The sequence below is a fragment of the Ascidia mentula genome, chromosome 4 (assembly GCF_947561715.1).
Source record: "Ascidia mentula chromosome 4, kaAscMent1.1, whole genome shotgun sequence".
NCBI classification, from domain to species: Eukaryota; Metazoa; Chordata; class Ascidiacea; order Phlebobranchia; family Ascidiidae; genus Ascidia; species Ascidia mentula.
Genome location: NC_138569.1, coordinates 5,063,138 through 5,087,325, shown reverse-complemented (window position 1 = coordinate 5,087,325; position 24,188 = coordinate 5,063,138). Strand labels below are relative to the sequence as shown.

At 39.7% G+C, this 24,188-nt stretch overlaps 6 protein-coding genes across 7 annotated transcripts; all 6 read right to left on the bottom strand.

The window, feature by feature from the left end:
* Window positions 1-321: 321 nt before the first annotated feature.
* On the bottom strand, window positions 322-3,974 carry LOC145898597 (uncharacterized). The gene is made up of 8 exons (XM_082987113.1): window positions 3,687-3,974; window positions 3,106-3,242; window positions 2,646-2,784; window positions 2,419-2,587; window positions 1,988-2,158; window positions 1,459-1,676; window positions 1,092-1,270; window positions 322-844 (listed from the first exon to the last, which is right to left on the bottom strand). Exons 1-8 carry the CDS (start codon window positions 3,909-3,911, stop codon window positions 715-717), a joined length of 1,368 nt encoding a protein of 455 aa, XP_082843239.1. The 5' UTR covers window positions 3,912-3,974; the 3' UTR covers window positions 322-714.
* Window positions 3,975-4,269: 295 nt separating this feature from the next.
* Window positions 4,270-5,914, bottom strand: LOC145898834 (prenylated Rab acceptor protein 1-like). The gene is made up of 5 exons (XM_082987465.1): window positions 5,727-5,914; window positions 5,443-5,646; window positions 5,108-5,205; window positions 4,943-5,044; window positions 4,270-4,806 (listed from the first exon to the last, which is right to left on the bottom strand). The coding sequence occupies exons 1-5, from the start codon at window positions 5,768-5,770 to the stop codon at window positions 4,709-4,711; spliced, it is 546 nt and encodes a 181-aa protein (XP_082843591.1). The 5' UTR covers window positions 5,771-5,914; the 3' UTR covers window positions 4,270-4,708.
* Window positions 5,915-6,901: 987 nt separating this feature from the next.
* Window positions 6,902-11,434, bottom strand: LOC145897851 (uncharacterized). The gene has a single exon (XM_082986305.1). It carries the CDS (start codon window positions 11,432-11,434, stop codon window positions 6,902-6,904), a length of 4,533 nt encoding a protein of 1,510 aa, XP_082842431.1.
* A 27-nt stretch (window positions 11,435-11,461) lies between these two features.
* LOC145897850 (uncharacterized) lies at window positions 11,462-12,340 on the bottom strand. Its single transcript, XM_082986304.1, has one exon. The coding sequence runs from the start codon at window positions 12,338-12,340 to the stop codon at window positions 11,462-11,464; it is 879 nt and encodes a 292-aa protein (XP_082842430.1).
* Window positions 12,341-13,828: 1,488 nt separating this feature from the next.
* On the bottom strand, window positions 13,829-20,051 carry LOC145897769 (ectonucleotide pyrophosphatase/phosphodiesterase family member 7-like). Of its 2 annotated transcripts, none has more exons than XM_082986203.1 (10): window positions 19,491-20,051; window positions 18,920-19,075; window positions 18,035-18,165; window positions 16,926-17,071; window positions 16,385-16,573; window positions 16,023-16,168; window positions 15,779-15,942; window positions 15,164-15,282; window positions 14,776-14,871; window positions 13,829-14,232 (listed from the first exon to the last, which is right to left on the bottom strand). In XM_082986203.1, the coding sequence occupies exons 2-10, from the start codon at window positions 19,009-19,011 to the stop codon at window positions 13,975-13,977; spliced, it is 1,341 nt and encodes a 446-aa protein (XP_082842329.1). In that variant the 5' UTR covers window positions 19,012-19,075; window positions 19,491-20,051; the 3' UTR covers window positions 13,829-13,974. The 2 variants fall into 2 exon arrangements, with proteins under 2 accessions (XP_082842329.1, XP_082842330.1); XM_082986204.1 differs by having other exon boundaries at window positions 18,920-19,051.
* A 789-nt stretch (window positions 20,052-20,840) lies between these two features.
* On the bottom strand, window positions 20,841-23,442 carry LOC145898352 (thioredoxin-like protein 1). Its single transcript, XM_082986779.1, has 8 exons — window positions 23,245-23,442; window positions 23,048-23,144; window positions 22,643-22,825; window positions 22,203-22,322; window positions 21,977-22,140; window positions 21,499-21,577; window positions 21,316-21,420; window positions 20,841-21,256 (listed from the first exon to the last, which is right to left on the bottom strand). Exons 1-8 carry the CDS (start codon window positions 23,346-23,348, stop codon window positions 21,227-21,229), a joined length of 882 nt encoding a protein of 293 aa, XP_082842905.1. The 5' UTR covers window positions 23,349-23,442; the 3' UTR covers window positions 20,841-21,226.
* Window positions 23,443-24,188: the final 746 nt, after the last annotated feature.

Genomic DNA, 24,188 nt, shown 5'->3' with positions numbered 1-24,188 from the left:
CCAAACACGACGAAAATCGTCCTGGCTAAACCACGTGACTTCTTGCTTATTCAACCAGAAAATTGACCCCAATGCATCACCGGTTGCCTTGTGACGAAACTGAGACTCTCTACGACGCAGGGGTACAAGACGGGCATTCCCCGCGGGCAAAACTATTTTTATAGAATTACTGATATGCGGTCTTTAGCTTCAGTCATAGCAGCAAGCCGACAGGGAAAACATGCGTGTTGCCACAACATACAAACGCCACAACGTTATTTGACGCGTGCAACTCACCAAATATGGATTAAACTGTATAAGTTGAACAAGTAAACAACCAAATTCACATTATTCGTTTATTTCTGCAAAAAATCTTTATTTTATCAATAAATTGCAACGAGAACTACAGTGGTAAATCTCAAATTCGGGAAAGAACCACATTTTATCAGTAAATGTTATTAGATGCAGGCATGTTGCGTTTACATGTTGTACATAATCTTGGCAACATACAGGATGAACTTGCAATGATGGTCACTCAATATTACAGACGACTGTAACTGGAACAAAGAATTAATGAAATCTCCAACCCACTCACAAATGAAAACAAATTCAGGAAAGCTTCAATAGTAATTTGGGTGTTGAAAAAACTAAAATGCCAATGAAACCATGATATTTAAAAAAATTTTAAATGAAAATCACGAAAAAATTATAGAGTTTTGTCAACGTATAAGTATGTTACTTCTTGCTTTTGATGATCTTTTCAATAGATCTACAGAGACCTTGAACACCTTTCACTAGCTCTTGGGTTTCATAATAGGCTATGCTGAGTCGAATGAAATTGGCAAAATCTCCAACCACAGAGGCACTAAATAAACAAAGTATTTAATTACTGCAAAAGTTTCTAGGATGAAAGCCAGACTACATTTTTATTAATTGTTTCCACTGTAGCTTTACAGGCTTTCTTAATTGCCTTATTGTATATTGAACACAGCAAATTACTTTTATTTTGTTGATAGGCTTTAATAACATTTTAAAGTTATTAGTTTCTTCAACCATGTAACATATCTCAGCAAGTATGTTTACATTTAGTTTAAAAAAGTGTTTCGTCTTACATTTCTCCTTTGACAAAAGTAACCTTTTCATTGACTGATGAGTCGCTTAAAACCTCAGCAGATGTAATATTTTTGGGCATCTCGATCCACAAAAAGTAACCACCAACAGGATGAGTAATAGTTACACCATATTTTCCCAGCATACTTTCAACTGTGTCAATCACAGCTGCCATACGTTCCTATCAAACAGACAGCATTGTTCACACTAAAACATAATTCATACTAAGACAAAAACTAAGCATTTTGATCAAAAACATCTATTATATTATGACTTCCTTTGCCAATGATAAGACAGTATGTTAGGAACTACCAACTAAAAAAAAACACTAGCTCCAAAAGATTTGGACAGCTGTTCAGCTAAACATACTTTATGTGCCACTCGTAGATGTTGAACATGACTATCAATTAAACCAGTCTTGAGCACTTCTGCAGTCAGGTTGGATATGTATGGGTTGTATCCACCACCACCAACAGCTTCATAGGAGTCAAGGAGGTTGTCAATCACTCGCTTGGGTGCCTCGAACCAACCCAGACGCAATCCAGGAGCAATGATTTTGGAAAATGTCCCATTGGAAACAACATTTCCTTTATTACAGATAACCAAGATACAGATAACCAAGTATATGCTTTTTTGTAATGCTGCATGGTTTAGTGCAAACTGGGGGTCCATGGCATGAAAAAAAAACAGATTTAAAACGATTTTGCTATTACAAATCTAGGTGGATGTGACATTTATTTTGTGTTTTCTATCATCCATTCACACTGATCGGTCCAAAAACCAGTGGCCCAAAAAGTTTGGAAAACCTTGGTTTGTAAACTATACCATTTCAATTTTTGTGCAATTCTAAGAACAGTCTAATCAAAGTATTTTTGTTTTAATTTATGTGCTTTCATACCTTGGTAGTCACTGTCTTCTTTGTTGTCATAGGCAAAAAGTCTTTGCTGGGAGAACTCAAATTTACTTGGATCGTCTTTGCTTGTAATGTAGTTCAAAGCATTGTACACGTCATCACATATGACTAGCAGGTTGTACTTTCGGGCAAGTTCAACAATTTTTTTGCATTTTTCTGAATTTTTGAACATATTTAGGATGAATTTATGCTACAGTAAAATGTTTTGACCAACAATCCTAGTATCTTGCAATTAGACAAAAAAATGTCTGGACGAACCTATTTAAAAAATTCTGTTTAAGTACTGAAATTTCATTTGGCATTAGGGGTTACGACTTGCAAGTGTTGTAACCCATAATTTGATAAGCCCTTATCTAAGCGACCTATGAAGTGACCACAATACACAGCCTCACTGCACAACAAACAAAAACTTTTACCAGCTGAATAGTTTATCCCAGTTGGATTATGGTGGGTAGGAATTAGATACATGGATGCACGAAATGGCCATCTTTCTGACACTTCTTTCTGTGGTAGCACTTTTAGTTTTTCTTCAAGCACTTTCAGGTTTATTCCATCATCTTCCATATCAATGGGAATACTTTTTATCTGCCCAATAGAAACAAGATTAAAAATATTTTATAATAAAGATAATGTGATAACCTACCATTTTATCTTTTACAACATATTTTGCGAGCAGTGGGTAAGTAGGATTTTCCACAAACATAACATCATCAGGCATGAAAAAATGACGAATCAGTATTAAAAGGCCCAATGTTGCTCCGGGTGTAATTAGTATATCCTCACTATAAAGAAGATAGCTTTGCAATCACAGAATTAGTAAGCAACACTTTGATTATTTGCTGGACAAAATAAAAAAACCTGAACACAGTTAAAAAACTTGCGTGTTTTGGTATTACTAGTAATTTAATGATCTGTTCTTCTGTCACATTGAAAACATAACTTTATTAACTGACGTTACGGCTTCCTCAGGGTTGTTGGATAACAGGCAAAACATCGGTTAATAATGTTACGTTTTCAATGTGTCAGAAGAACAGATTAATATATTACAATATGACTGGCAGCAACAGAAACATTATATTACTAGCAATGCTAAAATATCATACCTTTTTACAGTTTGTCCATATTGCCTTGTCAAGAAGTTTGCAAACTCCTCACAAGGAACTTTGTCCCCAGGCATGGTTCCATATTGGAACGATTCACCAATCCTTTGGTCGTGCTTATGCAAGGTCACTGTTGCAGCCTATAAGAATTTGAAAGCAACGTTTTGTTCACACAAAAATGTTACATGCTCGGCCAAATAGTAGTTAATATACAGATATCTACAGTAGAAACCAAACAAACATAAAAATAATTTGGATCAACCGCTTTGAAAAGTTGCAAAATAGTCAACATGTGCATGTTAGCACAAGGAAAGAGCTTTTACTGATCACATTTCATGTTAGTAATGCAAGTTTATCAAAAGAAAAATTCATACTAATGAACTTAACCAATAAATAAATAAATACTGCAAAATATATAATTGCAGCACAAGTGTATTACAGTTACTTTGATTTGTGGAACACCCAGTGTTGTTGTTTGCTTCCATGTGTAGCGAACACAGTGTATATTATTATAAAAATTGTAATATTGGAACATGAAACAAGCCTTCATTTGCTTACATTACAAATCCGGATATATTTCTTACCTCAAAGTATTTGGCAATTTTTGCTAGGTCCTTTGAACCGGGAGCACCAACTTGCAAGCTGTAATGTCCATCTTTTAGCAAGCCTACGCTTTCGAAATAGTTGCGTGGTATTGGTTGGTTCGACATTTCTTTTCTTAAGTGACTGTTTACCACTGAAAAGCACCTTCTGTGAAGAAGCGGAGCTTTAAATTTTAGAGACAGCAAAAGACCTTGGCACAAGCGCATAGCGAAAACGCTGCTCGTCAACAAAAATATTCGGTTACATGAACTAGCCCTGTTTTGTCTGTCTACCTGTGGAACATTTTTTTAACATAAAAACCACGACGCTGCCGTTAAACAGTACAAACACAAACTGGAAAAGCAGCCACGTGTAGCAAAGTGCAAGCTAGCATAATTGTCCAGAGTAAACATGCTGTTGTTTAATTCAAAGACAAGGTCGGATAAAAGCTAACCAAACCAAGCGGATTCTGTCTAATTTTTCTTACAAACCACATTTCATACTCCCAAATTTACGTGATGCTAAACAGAAACTTAAAAAACTTGTGCGTAAAACATGAAAAAAACGTATTTGACCCTTGTTATCAAATGCCGGTTTATTTGTGAGCAAGTCAGTACAAAGTGCACGAATAGCAGGCAAGATGCTACACACAATAGCGAAAAATACAATTGCAGCCAGCTACAGGGCCATTAAGGTAAAGTACATTTTAGCCTACTTTAGCAGCTTCACAGTTTTAAAAAACATATTACAGGATGTAACTTCGTTAATTTTCCTTGTTGGACACTTCCAAGTTGCAGTGCAAGACGAATTACAGAGTGAAAAGGCCAATTTTAAACGTTTTCAAGTCAATATTTTAAAATTTTCCACAAACTAAGCAGACAGATGAGTGTAATACACAAAAATCTGACCAAAAAAAACTGGGTAATATTACCCTGCTTCATTTAGCCCTAATACTAATTTTGAATAAATAAAATTATAGCAAAAGCACCCATCCTGGACACTAAAATACAATTCTCATGAAAATCTAAACAGTTTCCATGAAGGGTTCCTCATCCTCTGCAGTCCCCTCCTCTGGAGATATGTGAAATGATGCATGGAGAGCAATCAGAACTATTGAAACTCCTATAAATTGCAATAGTATATGGGGTGATTACATGTATCATTGGACAATGCCATGCCAATATTTATATTAAACTTTTGAAGTATCGGGAATAACTGTGTAAGTTTTGGCGAGATCTGTATTCATTATGTCCATTACCTAACACCCAAAATACTGCAGCTCCCGCCCCAGCAAGAAAAAACAATGGAAATGAAAATCCGGCAGCAATCCCATATTGCTGTGCATGACTCAACTCATAACCTGCAAAAATAAACGGTAACAGCAACACCAAAAATTAGGGTGTAATTTATAAAAGCTACTTACCAAACACTTTGATGTTTTGCTGTTCATTTTTGACATGTATAAAGTAACAGGCTCCAAGAAACACCCCAATTGCAATTAGAAGGAGTGGTGAAGTTATGCTGCAAAGTATACAAGTAGTTTTCAGTGTGAATGTCAACACTGTAGTAATCTGTAATTTTCTTGCAGATCTTTTAACTAGCAGAATAAGTGGGATTATAATCAGTATGAAACATTAGTTATGCTACTGTCTTTTCAAAAACCACCAGCTGTAAGGTACCTGAAACATGTTTTGGTGTAAAAGTTGGAATTACAACTAGTAGGCTATACCAAGCTAAACATGGGTGGTTTTAACTTACATGCAATAAATTATAAGCCCTGTGAACACAAAGATGTAGTTGGTTTGGTAATGCTGAACATTTTTGACAGCCCGTTTCGACCAGTTGGAGGTGCTGGATGGTTTGCGAAACTTTGTAGTGTTAATAAACTCTGACCATGGCTGGATGGCTTTTTTTCGTTGACTGACCCACTCACGCATTGCAGGGGCACTAACCTTCATCTTGCTGTAAAGTATGGTAAAAAAAACTTTAAATAAAGTTACTTTAGGAATATTTTTTTTTAGTCACATAGAAAAATAACAAACCTGTCGATCCCAAAGTCGGGCAACGCTGCTTCAGTGTCAGTCATTAAAGCAATTAACAAGAAATACACAACAATAAAGAGCTTGTTTTCCACTGCAATTCAAAATGTTGCGTTGCAACTTGCAATACAACGATGCAACCTCGAAAATCCCAACTGCAATGGAATTACTGTGTATATATTTCTATGACTCTTCTCATATGTAGCCACGTCATGCTTTTTTTTCTTTGTGTAGACTTCGGTTGTTGGCTTTCTGTAGAGTATTTTCTTTGTTTTTATTTAACCAAAATGACGCCAGAACAGCCCCAGTGAAATTCGGGGACCGATTAGTAAAATAAATACAGGGCCTGTAATATACCGTATATGAAAAATACTACCCAAGTAAATTTGATTTTTTGGTTTACCTTCGTAAGTTTGTCTTTTTAACAACTTTATAGGTTTACAGCAATGTGTTTGTCCTGTCGCTGCACAACAAATGTATATAAACCAAACAAGGCCCTACTGTTACGACCGCTTGTGCGCAGCCTGGTCCTGCGCCGTTCGTCCCACTAAGCAAACGCGCCCACCCAATTCTCCACCACAACAGCCCACTCCTGGTCCGAATGGCCGTCTCGTTTAATTTGAGCGTAGCGGTTTTCTGCAACCACAAAATTCATAATAGCATATTGCTACGTCACAGTAGAATATTAAACAATGCACAACGCAGATATGCCTCCCAGCACAGTTAACAATTGCATCTTAGTTAATCGTTAACATTAAAAAGATTAAAGACTCGCAAACCACGTCGGGCACATCACAAGTTCAAACGTATGTATAACTGAACATACCAACTGTGTGGGATCCAGGTACTTACTAGCCTGCGGCTAGTGGCTTCACCAACGTTCCAATTCAGATTCAGTAAGCATCGACACGTTTTACGTTAATATGCCTTATTCAAATATAAACAGGATCAAATTAGTAAACATAACAAAAGTTTAACAGTACAAATTCATCCTTACACACTACAAGCATGTCGTCCTAAAGACGCATGCGCGGATGAATACGAACGCTATACTGGTGAAGGGTAAAATCAGCGAAGCGTTAATTCTCGCTGTAACATACCCCCCGACGATGTACGAACCCATGAGAACATCTAAACACACAAGCAGCGAGAACGAAAACGAACGAACAAACAAACACTCAAGCCTTCATTATCAGGCACAACTTCGCGATTGGTCGCTTGAACGACCCGGCGTGTGTTTTCACCAAAGCACTACGCACGAACCCGAACTTATCCGGGTACGTTTCGACAATCCTTCCGGTTAACCATTTTCCTCGTGGGGCCGAAGTGTCCACCAACAGGACAAGATCATCAACCTCGAGGTTTCTTTCGGGAAATTGCCATTTCTGACGTGTCTGTAGCGTCAGTAGGTACTCGTTTGTCCATCGGATCCAAAACTGGTCTGCCAAATATTGGACCTGGCGCCAGTGTCGTCGAACATAGTTGTCTTCTTTCACAAATATTCCTGGTGACGACGTTTCTTGTCGCCCAATCAACAGTAGGTGATTCGGCGTCAGCGGCTCTCTGTCGGCCGGATCAAGACTAACAGGGGTGAGAGGCCTCGAGTTCAAGATGAATTCGACCTCGACGAGCAGCGTGCTCAGAGTCTCGTCGGAAGGCATCTGTTGTCCTAACAAGACGTTCAAAATTTTGCGCACTGAACGAATCATGCGTTCCCAGACGCCACCCATATGGCTGGCGGCGGGTGGATTAAATGACCAGTCAACGCTCCACTGACGTAGACGTTCCTCGACGTGTTTCAGGTTCCATTTTTCCAGGGATTCGCGCAGTATGCGCTCCGCACCCACAAAATTTGTGCCATTATCACTAAATACGCGTCTGGGCTTCCCACGTCGCCCAATGAACCTTCTGAAGGCATCAATAAACGAGTCGGTAGATAGCGAGTGCGCAACCTCCAAATGCACGGCACGAACAGTCATACATGTGAAGATGCAACCATACCTTTTGACTTCGCTTCTTCCCTGTTTGACAAGCATAGGTCCGAAGTAATCCACTCCAACAGATGAAAACGGAGGCTCGCCCGGAATCGTGCGCTCAACAGGTAAGTCAGCCATCATCTGCTTCGACACCGATGCATTTCTTTTTCGACAAAGTACACAATTTCCAAGGATTCCTCTCACTGCAACTCCACCTCGCACAATCCAGTATTTCTGACGAATATCTGACCAAGTGTGCGACATTCCAGCATGACAAACATTCACGTGAGACTCGCGTATAATTAAAGTAGTAATATGATGTGCGTTTGGTAAGACAATTGGGTGCTTCAAGTCGAATGGTATTGGCGCCCTTTGCAGACGACCACCCACTCGCAAAACGCCATCAATCAAGACTGGACTGAACAATGGCCCAGAGAACCAACGCTTGTTTTCGAGAAAGGCCCTGACAGTAGACCCGCGAGATGCATCATCGGCCGGGTTCTTTTCAGTAGGAACATGCCTCCACTGCGACGCGTCCGACCCTTCTTCAATTTTTGCTAATCTGTTGGCGACAAAGGTACAAAAACGTTTACTCACATTGTTTATGCTTTGTAGAACTGAAGTCGAGTCGGTCCAAAAAACAGATCGTTCGACACTCAGATCAAGCTCCTGCCTCAAAACTTGATCCATTCTAACAGCAAGAGTAGCTGCCGTCAATTCCAATCTGGGTATGGAAACTGTCTTCAAAGGTGCAAGGCGAGCCTTCCCAGCAACAAAGGCACAATGCACACTGCCCTGCTTATCAACCGTTCGCAAATACGCGACTGTCCCGTATCCACTGGAAGACGCATCTGCAAAGTGGTGCAGCTCACGCCTTTCAACTTCATGTGCGGTTGTCTGGAAGCACCTTTCAATCTTAATACACGAGAGACGTGGAAGTTCAGAAGTCCATGCATTCCACCTTTTTCCTATATCAGGTGGAACTTCCTGATCCCAGTCATACTTTTCTTTACAAAGTTCTTGCAGCAACATTCGTGCATGCAATATTACCGGTGCAACGAATCCTAAAGGGTCAAACAAAGAACTGACCATAGAAAGTATTCCTCTCCTCGTTGCAGGCTTCTTCTTAACTTTGATGTCGAATTCGAACATGTCAGAGCGATAATTCCACAGCACTCCGAGCACACGTTCCATGTTCTTCACATCAGCATTTAACACAATTGACTGCACGGATCTATATTCGGCTGGGATTGACGACAACACAGCCTCGCTGTTGCTTACCCATTTTCTGAGCCGAAACCCTCCAAGTTGCAACAGATCCTGCAACTCGCCAGCCAATTTGATCGCCTTATCTTCAGTTTCGACGGATTTCAAACAATCGTCCACATAGAAATTTCGTTTCACGGTTGCGACCGCTTCGGGACTAAAATTACCTTTATTATCTTCAGCCGTTTTTTGTAAACAGAACCCAGCACAACAAGGAGACGAGGCTGCGCCAAATATATGTACCAGCATTTGGTAGTCTTCGGGTTCGCACGACAAATCGCCTTCAGGCCACCAAACGAATCTCAGCACGGATGTATCAACTTGGTCCACCCTCACCTGATGAAACATCGCTTCAACGTCAGCGACCAACGCTACTGGTTCCTGGCGAAACCGAACAAGTGTCCCAAAAAGGCTGTTGAATAAATCTGGTCCTTGTAAAAGCTGATCGTTTAGCGACGTATTTTGAAATCTGGCGGCACAATCAAAGACAACTCTCACCTTTCCCGGTTTCTGCGGGTGTGTCACTGGGTGATGCGGCAGGTACCAAACAGCGCCATCCTCCGGATTCTTGTCGTCGCTCTTTAAACGCCTGGCATATCCCTCCTTCAGGTAGGTATCCAACGTTTGCTTGTACTTTCCATGCAGCTGTGAATTATTTTCCAATCGCCGTTTTAAGGATGACAAACGCTTTATTGCCATAGAACGGTTATTCGGTAGGTTTGGAGCACCTGGCCTCCATGGCAATCGCAGCTGATAATGTCCATCACGGTGCTTGACTGAGCCTTCCATCTGCTTCAATGCATACCTGTCTTCTTTCGACAGTGTTGTTCCAGGTGACAGCGCGGTAGGACCGAAGTCGCTTTCCCACATGCACTTTATTTGTTGGTGCAACATTTCGTCCTGTGAGTTTACAAAATTCACACATACCTGTGAATCATCTGAACCACGACCATGGCACGGACCCACAAGTGACCAACCAAGCATAGAACGCACGGCACTTGGCTCCTTTCGTCCGCCTCTTCTTTCATCGTTGATCCAGAACACCTCGGGAACGTTGGCTCCAATCAGCAACATTACTTCCCCATGGGGCAAAACAGGAAACTCCACATCGCGTAAATGAGGCCACCGCCAAAGCGATCCCTCTGGGACTTTGTTCGGAGAAACCGGCAAACTGTTTACACTCAAAACGTCATGCAATTGTACGGATTCCTCTCCATCAATCGACGCTACTGTCAAATCGACGGCCAAACCCTCCCTTTTCTGTGACCTATCACTTACTGTAGTCAAGGAGTACGTTGTCTTCTTCCCCACGACGTCTAGCTGCTTGATCAGCCTTTCATCACACAAGGTTGTAGTCGATCCTTGATCCAAAAAGGCGTACGTTTCCAGCTCCCTGCCATTACTGCCCGTAACCTTTACCGGAACAATATTAAGATAGACGCTTTCCGCATGAGTGCTCATACAAGTCCAGCTGACCGTTGCACTTGACGATGGCGTTGTCTCCACTGAAGACTGGGTAGATGCCTTGCATACGGGCGCAGTTGAAGACGTCTTCCATTCCGTCCAGTGCAGAAGATTGTGATGCTTTCCGCGACACCCGCTAATCGTACAAGAACTTGGCAAACTACAAGTTCTTGCTACATGGCCTTTCATAAAACAATTATCACACAGCCGAGCTTGACGAAGAAACTTCCTTCGCTCAACGAAGAATTTTCGTTTAAACAAGTCACAATTCGCAAGGTCGTGCGATTTGCTGCACAGAGGACATCCTGATTTCTGAGTGGTGCTCGGTTCGAACTTTCTGTCGTTTCTTGGAGCAACCGATGTTGCGTTAGTCAATGCTCTTATCTTCGTCGGAAGACCTTTGTTACGCTTCTGCTGCATATCCCTGTCCTTCCGAGGACCTAACATACGACCAAACATCGTGTTCCCAATATAAGCTTCATTCTTAACAAACTCAACAAGGTGACAGAAACGAGGCTCTTCCCCACTTCTTTCAATGCCGGCTGCGTGTCTACGCCATCGGCCCTGCATTGTGAACGGCAACCGCTTTACTATGTTCAACATATTTTCAAAGTTGTTGATGTCTGCAAAGTATCCCAGATGAGTCAGAGTCACCAAACACTCCTCTAAGGCTCGTGCAAGTTCCGACAATTCGTCGGCATCATCCGATCTCAGGTAAGGCCAATGACCTAACTTTTCCACGTACGCACGTGCGATTACAAGAGGACGACCGTACCGTTCGTATAGCAACTCTCGGGCCTTTCTGTAACCATACGTAGGTTCCAGACCAATACAAAAGGAGATCATGTCATACGCTTCCTTACGACAGTACTGAATCAGGTAGTTCAGCTTTGCGCTGTCATTGTCTACGCGACGACCAATATTTTCGTCAAAGCTTATCATGAAACGCGTATACATTAGTGGATCACCTTCGAAATACAACAATTCCGGTCTGGGAAGATCCATTCCTGCCTTTAACACAGCAGCAACATGTTACAAGTCACTCACCTCCGGCTCACGATTCGCCACATCCGGTTTTGACTTAGGTTCACTGCATGAAGAGGTTGGACTGTCCATTACCACTTTCACCTCGTCGTTACTGTCCTTGACATCGTCGGACTCAAACACTTGATTTTTCTCTTTTATTTCCGGCGGTTTGGCCTGTGTAGAGGGCGGGGAAAACTCAACGTTCTGATTCTGCGGAGAAAATCCATCAAAGCACGATCCCGATGATGACTTTCGTTCCCACATTTCAGCTTCCATTGTGGCAGCCTTTAATTTATGGTCAGCTTCAAGAATTTTTATCTCATTTTCTGCTTCCATCGTCTTCTGCAAAAGATTGCTTTCAGCTTCCATCTTTTTCTGCAAAAGATTGCTTTCAGCTTCCATCTTTTTCTGAAGAAGCTTACTCTCGGCTTCCATCTTCTTCTGCAGAAACTCCTTTTCCAGAAGCGCAACCTCTTTTCTTATTAGAGCTTCAGTACGCCTGCAACTCGAGCTCGAGCTTACTCGTGAACTTGCTTTGCCTTTTGAACCGAAATCGCTGACAGACAATGCCTTGCTGTCACGTTCAGTTGGCCTTGGACGCATTACTTGCTCCATCCATTCATTTACACGTACGTCAAACTCTTGTTTGCCACTTCGTAAACTTGAAAGTGCAACGTTAATTTTCCTTCTGTCCCTTTTCTTTTTTATCGAATCCAAACGTATTGCATGTTTGTCGATACATTCGTCATACAAAAGGTCGATAGCCGAGGTTACCTCCTTTAACTTTTGCACATTCGAGGAGTCCATCATTATTTTCTCAGCATCTTGATATGCCAGGTTAAGACGATGAACTAAATTGTCAAGGGTTTTTTGAGATTCAACCATCTTGCAACCTCTATCGAAACGTTACTCCGTAGTTGTCCGAGTAGGAACGTTGTCCAAGTTGAAAACTTTAATGTTACGACCGCTTGTGCGCAGCCTGGTCCTGCGCCTTTCGTCCCACTAAGCAAACGCGCCCACCCAATTCTCCACCACAACAGCCCACTCCTGGTCCGAATGGCCGTCTCGTTTAATTTGAGCGTAGCGGTTTTCTGCAACCACAAAATTCATAATAGCATATTGCTACGTCACAGTAGAATATTAAACAATGCACAACGCAGATATGCCTCCCAGCACAGTTAACAATTGCATCTTAGTTAATCGTTAACATTAAAAAGATTAAAGACTCGCAAACCACGTCGGGCACATCACAAGTTCAAACGTATGTATAACTGAACATACCAACTGTGTGGGATCCAGGTACTTACTAGCCTACGGCTAGTGGCTTCACCAACGTTCCAATTCAGATTCAGTAAGCATCGACACGTTTTACGTTAATATGCCTTATTCAAATATAAACAGGATCAAATTAGTAAACATAACAAAAGTTTAACAGTACAAATTCATCCTTACACACTACAAGCATGTCGTCCTAAAGACGCATGCGCGGATGAATACGAACGCTATACTGGTGAAGGGTAAAATCAGCGAAGCGTTAATTCTCGCTGTAACACCTACACTTATAACTACGTTATGGACGAGAGTTAAAAACCAAAGTCATTACAATCATGCGTGCAATGCATGTCCAAGTTGTGATGTTCAACAAAGGGACGTGGAAAAAAGTTGAAAACACGAACCTAATTACCGGTTTAGGTCAATTCCTGATTGGACAATTTAGTAGCCAAAGTCTGCAGATGGTGGTGGCAGCAGAACAAACGCAAGCCAGTGAAGTGACGTCATAGTTGGGTTGGATTGATTCATTGGATTATATCAATAAATGGATACATGTACAACTACAATTAGGTTGCAAGCTTTGAAAAGGATTTACGGGTACAGGCAAGCAGATTGGTCTGCTAACGAGGCTTCGCCGGAGTTAGTGATGACTGATAAGGAGTTACTGCGAGATTTCTTTATTACCTCGCCGCAGAATAATTGTTCACACCAAAACCGATTCAAGATTATTTCACTTGTTCTACGCTCACGCTTCAGTGGGTGATAAAGAAAGGCGGTTACGCAGTCTCGAAAGGCCACCGAATTTTCAATTTGTTGCCCGGGGTGACGAAGTCAGGAGTTACATATTTCGTTACTTGTATGACGAAAGACGGGGAGTCGGCTAATACGAATACCACCCGAAGGGCAAAATTCCCGAGTTGTTTGTGCACCGGGGTACGAACCCGTCGAGGCCCTCCGTTATTTTAGACACTGCCTCTCTGCCAAAGTGATTTGCAGGTTCGGAGTCGAGGGTTGTTTGCCTCCGGTTCATGAGCTGTGTGATCGTCTGCACCCATTGCGGCCTGTCCCCGTCTATGGTTTGCAATAAATATTTATCCTGCTTAAACCTTTTATTTTTCGTATAGAGTAATATAATTTGGGAATTCGACCAACACAAGTACTTTGAACGACTATAACACACACACATATGTATATATCCGTACGTATTTCAATTTCCGAAAAGCAGTACTGGAGAAACTTAAACACAGCTATACACCCTTCTTTGAATTGTTCCTGGAAGGGTGGGGTTTTTTCATGCAAAACAACACAATCACACAAACCATAAAAATAGTGCAAATAATCAACAAATACGTTGAGATAGAAATCTTTTTCCGCGGTGGAGAGCCATGCAGTGTGTGGGAAAGAATCTGAAGGGACCCGTTGTTTGGAGCCGGCGTCAGGCCGAGTAGATGTGCCATTAACGAGTAAATGTGTATGGACTCAAAACCGTCTATCGTCAAGTTTTCCTGCAAAAATGCCGTGCACCATTTTGGAAATATGTTTATAAGTCTATTCTATAAATTATACATGTAAATTAGGTTATAGATATTATGAGATGACCCGCCCAGACTTGGACAACTGGAAGTTTCCACCTTTTTTTCATCGATCAGAATAAAAATTAGAGTTTAGTATTTTTTAACTTAGGCTAGATATATAAAAGTTAAAATCATATAGGCTACTACGAATTAAGTTCTAATAAAATGAACATTAGATGGAAAGATTGGCACTTTTTGCAACAAAGAAAAGGTTACTTTAAAAAACCCTTATGGTATATCACAAAAAAATATTTAGTCTAGGTAGCCATCAACATGGAACTTAACATACAGGCGACTGGAAAAAATTTGAACATGAAAAAAAATGTGCAACTATTTTTATTAGGATTTTTTACACGAAATACGGACAAGAAATAAAGACGATCTACATTAATAATTAATTGCACCCAAGTCGGGTTCGTTAGATGGTCGACGATTGTCGCAAGAGGTGTACGCAATGCAAGGAAGTTCGGTTACCTTAAAGGACGGCCCAATGCTGAAGTATATTCCCCACATATCTGGAATATCATTGTCATATCCATGCATTCCCTTGTCGTGAGTGCCAGGAGACTTCTGCAAACAGCAGCGCAACTACGTTATACACCGTTCAACCAAGATACTGCATGGTTTACAGAAATATTCCTACACAAATATATTCTGCAAACCAGTATAGATGATTGTGTAATAATCCAGGTTAGTCCCAACCATGCACTTTTGCAAGAATTTTAGTGCCACGATCCCAAGACCAACCATAGTTGTGAGCGGAATGCTTATATATAAACATTTCTATATTTGATATACATAGTATCATTTACACGTCACATATCGTACATTCGTGTCAAAAAGTCAAAAACTAATTACTTACAGTATACACCAGTCGTCCCTTGTGCGCCACAACAAATATTGACGTCAGACGGTCGTGTTTAAAATGCCACCTTTTCGGTATTTCCTCTCGCAGGTAAACGTCCATTTTGAGGTTTGCATCTGGAAATTTATTCAGTATGAAATATGACAACGTTTGTGAGTTAGGACAATTACATATAGGTACAGTCTATAAACAGGCGACACACAAATACACCATAAAACGTGGTTCCCAATCAAGAAAGGAACGACCATACAACACCCCGCACAGATACCGACGGCTCACAGATACCGACGGGCACGACAAAACAGGCTACCTATACAGGCCCTTCAACGCATTAACCCACAAGTCTGAAAAAAACTTGCAACGATCGTTACGAATACAACTACGTTGGCCTGTCTTAACGTCAAGTTGGGGTCATGAGACGATATATGCAGGGCCGCACTTTTCTCACGCATATTGACACAACATTTCATGTCAAGAATCGCGTCGTTCTTGGAAATGTAACGAGATAATCGAGCAGCGTATTCATAAATCGAATTGCGTGTATGTTCACGGCCTATACGCATTCCTGCAAAGACTGACATTAACAAAGGAAAAATCATGCAAGTTATTCACCCTTCAGTTGCTGATAAACTTGCATAAGGCGATCAGGCTTTGGTTCGATGAAGCTGGTTGGTCCACACACATATATATAGCTTAAATCAACTTCGTCGACATGATCTAGCAAAGAAATCACTTCGCTCTCTTCAATTTCAACCACATTAGTTAGACCGTGGTCACTGCACAAAACGATATCAAAACCACCAGCGAAGTGAAAGGTAACTACACCTTGTCTTTCATGTACAAAGCAAGCCAATACCTTACTATAATGATGTCTAGGCTTTCAGCTAGTCCTGCTTTTTTGGTCTTTTCCAGCAAATAAAATATGGTCCGATTCACTTTCGACATGACGTCACTTACTACGTGCTTTCCCACCGGGCCATGCACGTGAGATTGTACATCGGGCTGCGAAAAAAATTAAAGGTAAAGTACACGAAAAGGACTCATGTGGGTGGGTGGACAGCTGCTGTGTCCTGTACCGTCAAGTTTTTCATGTCAAAGCAATAAACAGTAAATCTAAAATGACAACGCGGCATTTTCAACGACTATTATGGTTTCAATTCACAGACTCGGTCGCCATGCATACAACTTAAAACAATTGACGCGTAACGGAGAGCATACATCTGTGAAGTAGGCTGCCACCATGTCCAGTTGGTCATCGACAAACCACTCCACTATTTTGTCAGCGTAATGCCTCCAATCGTCTTCCCGCTCTGTACTATCGGGGCCATACAGAACTCTCTTTGAAGCTGTTCGGTTTTTTATGCTTACGTAACTGCCGGGGTACAAATGGCCACCGCTTCGCAAACCCTGCAAAATTGGATGCAACACATTTGACGGTGATCTTCATCGTTTTAAGGAATTATTGGTCAAAAACCGTTGAGAATAACTATATACAAAAACTATAACTTTAAAAATAGGTTTGCCAGGGAAATTTCAGTTGAAGCACAGCTTTTCCTTTAGTTTTATTTTGTTGCAATGTAGTTTAGTGCTAATCATCCCTAAAAAATCTAATCAAAAAATCAAACTATTAAGTGGAGACATAATATTTGTACTGGTGGCATTAAAGGGGTTCGTGCAAGTGCTCCAGAAAAAAAACTTTTAATGCCAATCTAAGCTACATTATACTATGCTGTCCTGGCCGATGGAAAGCCATTGACACCTGCTTTACGGCAGTAATCCAAATGGGTTCGCCACCAGCGTCCCACCAATCGTCTGCGTAGTACGTCGGGTAGTACGTTGTGGGCGGCGGCTCGCTAATGTTGATCTTGTCATTTGCGACGACGCCGTGTGCGTTTGTGTATAAACCTGACAAACAGTATTACCGATTATCTGTCATATCATGTTGACATAATAAGCGGATTAAAAACACGTGACCAACGAATAATTATGTGAAAGCTTTTAGATACGTTATACTGTAAAATCATAATTAAATTTCCTCAATTTGTCGTGTCCGTCTGTGGTCTATGCCTATAAAGCTTGCTGGTGCACTGCTTTTGTAAGAGACTGACGACAGCGAACTACTTTATTTGACTCTGTCAATCACGGTCTCAACAGAGACTGGGGCTTCATGAGTCACTACACTCACCAAGATGCCACGGGCACTAAGTGACCAACAGTGATCACCTCTTCGTGCGTTTTCCTTGTTTTCTTTCTTGTTTTTAGCGCCGTTACCGCATTTTATTTGACACGCCATTTGCTGCACCTGAAGAAGCGAAATCAAGCTCGCGAAAGCTCGTGCTAATAAAGTGGTTTCATAGTCAGTCCCTTATAAAAGCAGTGCACCAGCAAGCATTATAGGTGTAACATCATAGTGAGTATATATGGTTAAACGTTTGCTATAGTAGAACGAAATTGCTGGCTCAGAGAAATGCTCGACAATTTTTTATGGATAACTTGTTTTTGACCAATTTCAATCATGAAGACGATGAAGTCAAAAAGAAAAATGCGTTGCGTTCACATTGCTGCCTGCAAAGGTTAAGTTTTGCATTTTATCGCGACCATGCCAACTAGCAATCTTAAAATTGTGTCATTTCTGGCACCAGGGATCCCATGGGTCCACGGGAGTCTGTGCTTCACTCATGGGACCGTCACGATATGACAATAAAGTTGTTTGTAATTGACTCTTCGCGAGTATGACGTAACAATTAAACTTATGATCGCTCGCGTAAAGATTTTAGTGAAGTTATATAATAAGTGAATATGTAAAAAAGTTAAAACAATGGGAGTCCGAAAAAAGATTCACTAACAGAGTTCCATGACTTAACTGACCTGTAGCGATTGTGAAATGGGAGGGCGAAGTGAATGACGGGAATGGCGGTTTTAAATATCTGGCCCTGACACCATGTTGCTGCAAGTACGTAAACGCTGGAATCTCATCATCGTGGCCGGCAAAATCATGTCTGCGAAGTAACGTTTATAAACACAAACGCCACAACACGTTGAAACAATCGTTATTGTCAGAATATAAAAACCAGTTTTAATGAAAACTTTGCAGCGAAAACAGTTTTTTCCGTCCAATTAGGCGTGTCGTTTTAGGTTGTCCCGCGTTTTTTAGCGACCGATGTTGAAAATTTAGAAATTTGATAGTTAAATCATCTAATATGTGACAAAATGCTGTTTCGACCATTTTCAAATTTGAAAACTGACTACATAACGAAGTATAACGCCACAGTCCTATTGTAATGCCGATGGTTATCAATAATATCCGGCGTTATTACGGTCTTGGTTTCCTGTCAACGGAATTTGTTTTTGTCTGTTTTGTAGTGAACTTAATATGAAAAATGTGGTATGTGTGCATCCAGCAATAACCATGAATTGCACATTTGTACCCAATGATTTCAAAAGTGTAAAACTTTCCCATACATTTACGACTGAGTGTCATTTGCCTACTTGATTTTGCATTATTGCAGGGTTGGGAATTTTTTTCAAAATATTAACAAACTGGATTACAAGTATCTGGGCACTTTAAGTTGAAGGTAAAACTGCTTTTTTGTGCACAATGGTATGCTGGGGCAACAATATTTAAATTACAAAATAATATAGTCTAAATATATTCCAAAAAATACTAGGAATGTCTGCAGCATTAGTTTTACATAAAAGCATAAATTGGCGCTTTTGAGAGTGTTGAAAAAAAAATTTGGCATCCCTTCTCACCGCACTCCATCAAAAGATACCAACAGCAGCTTTCCCCAAACAATTGATGATGTTGTAAAAAGAGTCATCAGGACCAAGAATAGTTTCTTCATTTTACGAATCAGCTTTTTTGCATATGCACGATTAACCAACCTGGCCCCACAAAATGTCTACATTCTGTGTACAGCTGAAAACTTACATACGAACGGCCAACACATTTATGTACATGAGTTATAGGTAAACAATATAAGTTGCAGTAATTAAAGCCACTACTTGGGCAAAAGAAGTAATACAACCTCAAATGAGTGGCATAACTTGTGTTGGTTAAAAGCATTCGCTTGGCCACAAAAATATAGTGTAAGGATTGTGATTTTAAAATGTTACATTGAAGTGGTGGTACAGCAGTCTAAGATGTCCTTTTCAGACATTTTGAAAATCAATTTTATTTAAAAAATATAAAATTATGTACTTGCTCCAGGTGAACATGCCGTATTGCAAATGTTTGGTAAATGATTACCAAGCACTTGCCACAGTCTATGCCTTAAATTGTTGTTGATCACATGTGTTTATCCACTGCAAAACAATTCTTTACCTTGCTAAATGTTGGATTCAAAGTCGTCCAATTGTGTACTGCTGCAAATGTAAGCAAACAGCGCTTTTATGATTTGACAATCGTAATATTGATCTGTATAAACTGCTGGAACATGGTTGGATGCAGGACTAGGACATAATCAACCTCACTTATTCTGGCAGAAATAAAATATTGTAAATACACATTATTTTTCTGCCAGAATGAGTGTTGTCCTATAATGACAATGAACTTATTACAACCTTACAACAACAATAAAAATTTTTTTTCTAAAAATTCTCTTAACCTTCAGCTCTCTGACTAGTCAAAATAAACTATTGAATAATAAAATTTATATTAACGTTTGTTGAAACACACAAAACGAGCAAATTTAGTTTGTGTTTCACATCTTTTTCCACATCATAACCCAATTTTTTAAGGAAAACATTGTGTGACCCACTATCGTTAGCATGGTTATAGTTTCTTTGTTTCGCTGTCATTTATCCCACTGAAAAAATGCAACCGCCAAGATTGCCTACATGCCAACATTTGCAACTGGTTGCGAACACTCGGCAATTAACTCGATATCTGGTCTGTTCAGGTTTGCAACAAAAAGGCATTGTTTTCTCAACCACTTTCTCAAATTTGTTTGTTTGTTACATTGTTATGCCATACCTTGCGGTAGATACTTTAACATGCTTTAACCACATCACGGACGGGCGAAAAGGGATTTCCCCGTTTCATGCCTGGCTGCGTTAACTAAAGTTTTCACGAAAACTTTGCAATATTATAAATATAATATTTAGTGCATTTACACAAAAACGTTCTTACACATTTGGAGCATATTGTTTTTTGGTAGATTTGCTTTAAATACTGAAATTTCAACATTTTAGGACGCAAGCAGCATTGCCGAAGAACGTTGTGAACAAAATTACACAGGACTCGTTCGACATGTGCGTAAAGTTTGTAGACCGAAACAGCGGCTTTTTGGTTACCACCCCCAAAAATGTCTTGACTAAAATCCAACCAGTAGCAAAAAGTTAACACATGCGGAAGATTAAATTATTGTGTCATGTGAATGCATAAAAAGTTGAGTTAAATGTGTGTGTGTTTCTTGGTTCCACGAGGATCCTCAGGGAATATTGTCAATAATTCTACATACGGAATCGATTGTCCGCGGACTGGAGATATCTTCCATAAACATGTTTTTTCTATAACGAGACAAAATCTTCTTACCGAAAGAATCTTGCTGTAAATTGTTTCAAAACAATCCTTCCCCACATTTAACTGAAGTACTGGATTATCGGCTGCCACGGACGTATTTTTAAAGGTATATTAGAAAACCACAACCAACTAAATTAATTGAGTTGCTCGTCAAAATCTTTATTTGTTTCTCGGTCAACAAGACTAAAACGGTTGCTTTTCGATCTGGTGAAAATATTCGTATTACAGTTTACACCCAAACAAATATTTGAATAACACTAATTTATGTCGGTTCTTATTGTTGCACGTGCGTAAGTTATGAAAATATTTAGCGCAAAAACGATGAAAAGTTTTTGTTATGCATCTTCTAGCGGTTAAACTTTGTCACAGACCCTAATGCTGGGAACAAGAAATAATCAAAACTTTTTTTCGTGGGCCAATGGAGAAAAAACGAGGAGCAAAGACAAAAAAGTTGGGATCGCCCAGGATGGGCTTTTTTGCTCTTGTAGCAGACAAAACTGTGTAGGACTAGGTCAAAGCAGCAACCACTGTCGAGTTTAATGTGATTCACCTTTTTTGCCAGAAACCTGCAAAAAAGTTTTTTACATAAAAATTTTGAAAGGAAGAAACCTTTTTCAATATCTACCCGCTTAAATTCCTCCATATTTGTGGTGCTGACAGTTTTCCCATACAGGACAACCCGTTCAATAATTGTCGTTTCTTCATCGCCTTGGTTGTTGGGGATAAAAAGCTGAAAAAAGTTGTTTGGGTTGGAAACATTAGCAAACCAAAACAATGACATTTTTCACCGTGCATTTGTTTAACTTACAGTCAAATTGTTGACAGTTTGAAGTTTCACAAACTTCAGCTTTATCACGTTTCCCTCACTCACATCTTCAGGAGAAAGGCTGAAAAAAATAGAGCACACATTTAAAACTAAAAAGATTTTTCTCTCAAATGCTGAAAATAATAACTTGTACAATAACAATTACGTATTTATTTAGGATAAGTAACGATTATGTTAACCTTTCAACATAAACATCATATTCCATGAACTGAATTCTCTTGACTTGGCACTCTTTAAGAAGACTGACTTTTGTATTAAAAAAGTACACTAGCTTTCACGAGTACCTTTCGCTTCATCAAGTGTCAATAAACATTTTCCATACCACTGAAGCAAAATCTATTTTTTGAAAACGTTTTAGCAAGGGGCTCTGTGCCGTGTTGTGTATGTTAAATAGCAAATAACGATGCAAGTTTTTGTTAGATAGAGACACAGGTTTCAGTTTTTTTGAACTAGATGGTACCTTAGCTCCTGCAGTGGAGTACCATCTCTTGCCGAGTCAAAATCCATGACAGTGGGTTGGTTTATAAACAGTTTCACTGTTTTCGGTGACTGGCCGTTGCCAGGTCCCTTAAGTTTTATTGAGTGCAACTTCACAACTTGATTAAATGTAAAGGACATTAACAACTGTAGAAGAAAATATCAAGCAGATAAACTCGCTGCAAAAGCTGAAAAACAAATTTAGGCACCTCAGCATCACAGTCAGACTCAAGGTACAAGTCTTTGTTTTCTTCGAACACATACTTAAAAGGATGATCCTCACTTTCGTTTAGGCAATCTTTCTCAATGATAAACTGGATAAGGTCCATCTGTGGTCCAACAACATATGAAACAGCAGCACAATGAAAAGGTTTTTTGTCAAGAAATCAACCTTATTGTAACTTCACTGATTATTTCAAAATAATTAAGAGCCTTCTGTCTAAACGTTTTTTTTTTTCAAACACATGTATTTGTTATTTATTATTGGTTATTTAATTTTTTGAAATACTATTACAATAGACCATACCATACTAAAAAATACAAAAATAAGCTTTTAAACTAAAATTCTCAGTGCCATTTTTACTCCAATCGACAGAAAACATAGCTATTGTGGTAGAAACATTTTGACAGAGTACTATTTGCTACAAACCATTCCCGGTGCAATTGATGGATCTCCTTTGGCACTTTGCAGTGAAGCAACCACCTCTGACAACTCTTTGATTTTGTTTTCAAGTTTCCCTGGATCAGCTCCAGATATACTTGCCAGCACTTTGTTACGGTGTACAAATTTAAACGTTGGCATGGCAGAAACTTGATATTCTTGAGCCGTCTCCTTAAAATGATAAACTATTTAAAATTGGCTGACCAAATAAACACTTTTTTTTGGTGATAGTTGCTTGCAACATGAGAATGTAGCTAAGTATGTCTGCATACTTTGTTACTGTTTGAATTGATAAAGGACGGAAAGTTGCACAAAACATCTGTTTGAAACACACATATGGCCTGCTTCGCTCATCAATAGCAAATATCAAAAAAATATGTATTTAGATCTCACTTCACACTGATCCACATCTACTTTAAGGAAAGTCACATCAGGATATTTGACAGATAGCTCGTTGAACTTTGGAGCAATCATTTTGCATGGACCACACCTGCAACATAAACAAATTAGGTATCAATGTGGGTAATTTAGCTCAATAATGACCTTTTACATTTAATTGCTGCTTCAATAATTTATCATGAAAACATTACCAAGTAGCATGAAAGTCAATCACTATCAGTTGATCGCCTGCTGCGGCCTTCTGCCTTTTAAAATCCTCATCATTTGTAATCGATATAACTCGACTGTCCCCCATGATAACTGTCACTTAACCACAATCAAGTGTAGAAGTTGTTCAGAAAAAAAGTTTTGTTAGTGCACAATTATTATATGCAACTTATGATCACAGCTGTTCTGGAAATAAATTACTGAAACGTTAAAAAGGCAAAAAAACACGTACACCCAGCACCCACGACACACAAAACCCTTTTGTGTAAATCATGACTTGTAATAATGAAGACTTTGTAACATGATGAGTAAGCAATTTCACTCGTACCTCAGAGTGATCCGTTTTTATTTAAATAACTAATACTTACTTTGCGCACAAAAACACACGACTTTTTATTTCGATATTTGTCGAAGCGTAATCATAATGGCCTCTGTAACGAACAACCAACATACCTGCGTTGTTATATAAAACTTTATTGTTAAACATCACGAAACAACACGAGTGAAAATATATTTACAACGTTACTAAATCAACTTTTAACAGCAGTGGTTAGAGTCGGTCAGATATCTATCTTACGACAACAATTAGCACCGAGGAAATTGAAGCACCGGTTATTGCGTTGATCGTTGCAGGACCAACCACCTTAATATTAAGTGAAAGATGTGTTAGTTTTGGCTTGTCCAAATTATGTCAAAGCCTTTATAACAATCGCCAGCCCTTAGATACGCGAAGGTTTCTGTTTCGTGGGCGGATGAAAATTGTTCATAGGTTCAATTTCGGAACTGCTGCTTTGGAACATTAAACAAATGATGTATCTTATAATGGCGTTAACATCCAATGTATGGCAATAATCATGGTCCGTTAGTTGGCGCTCCAGTTTCACCAAAGCTCCATTCGTATATCCAGAAACCAAGGAGTGCAAAAAAA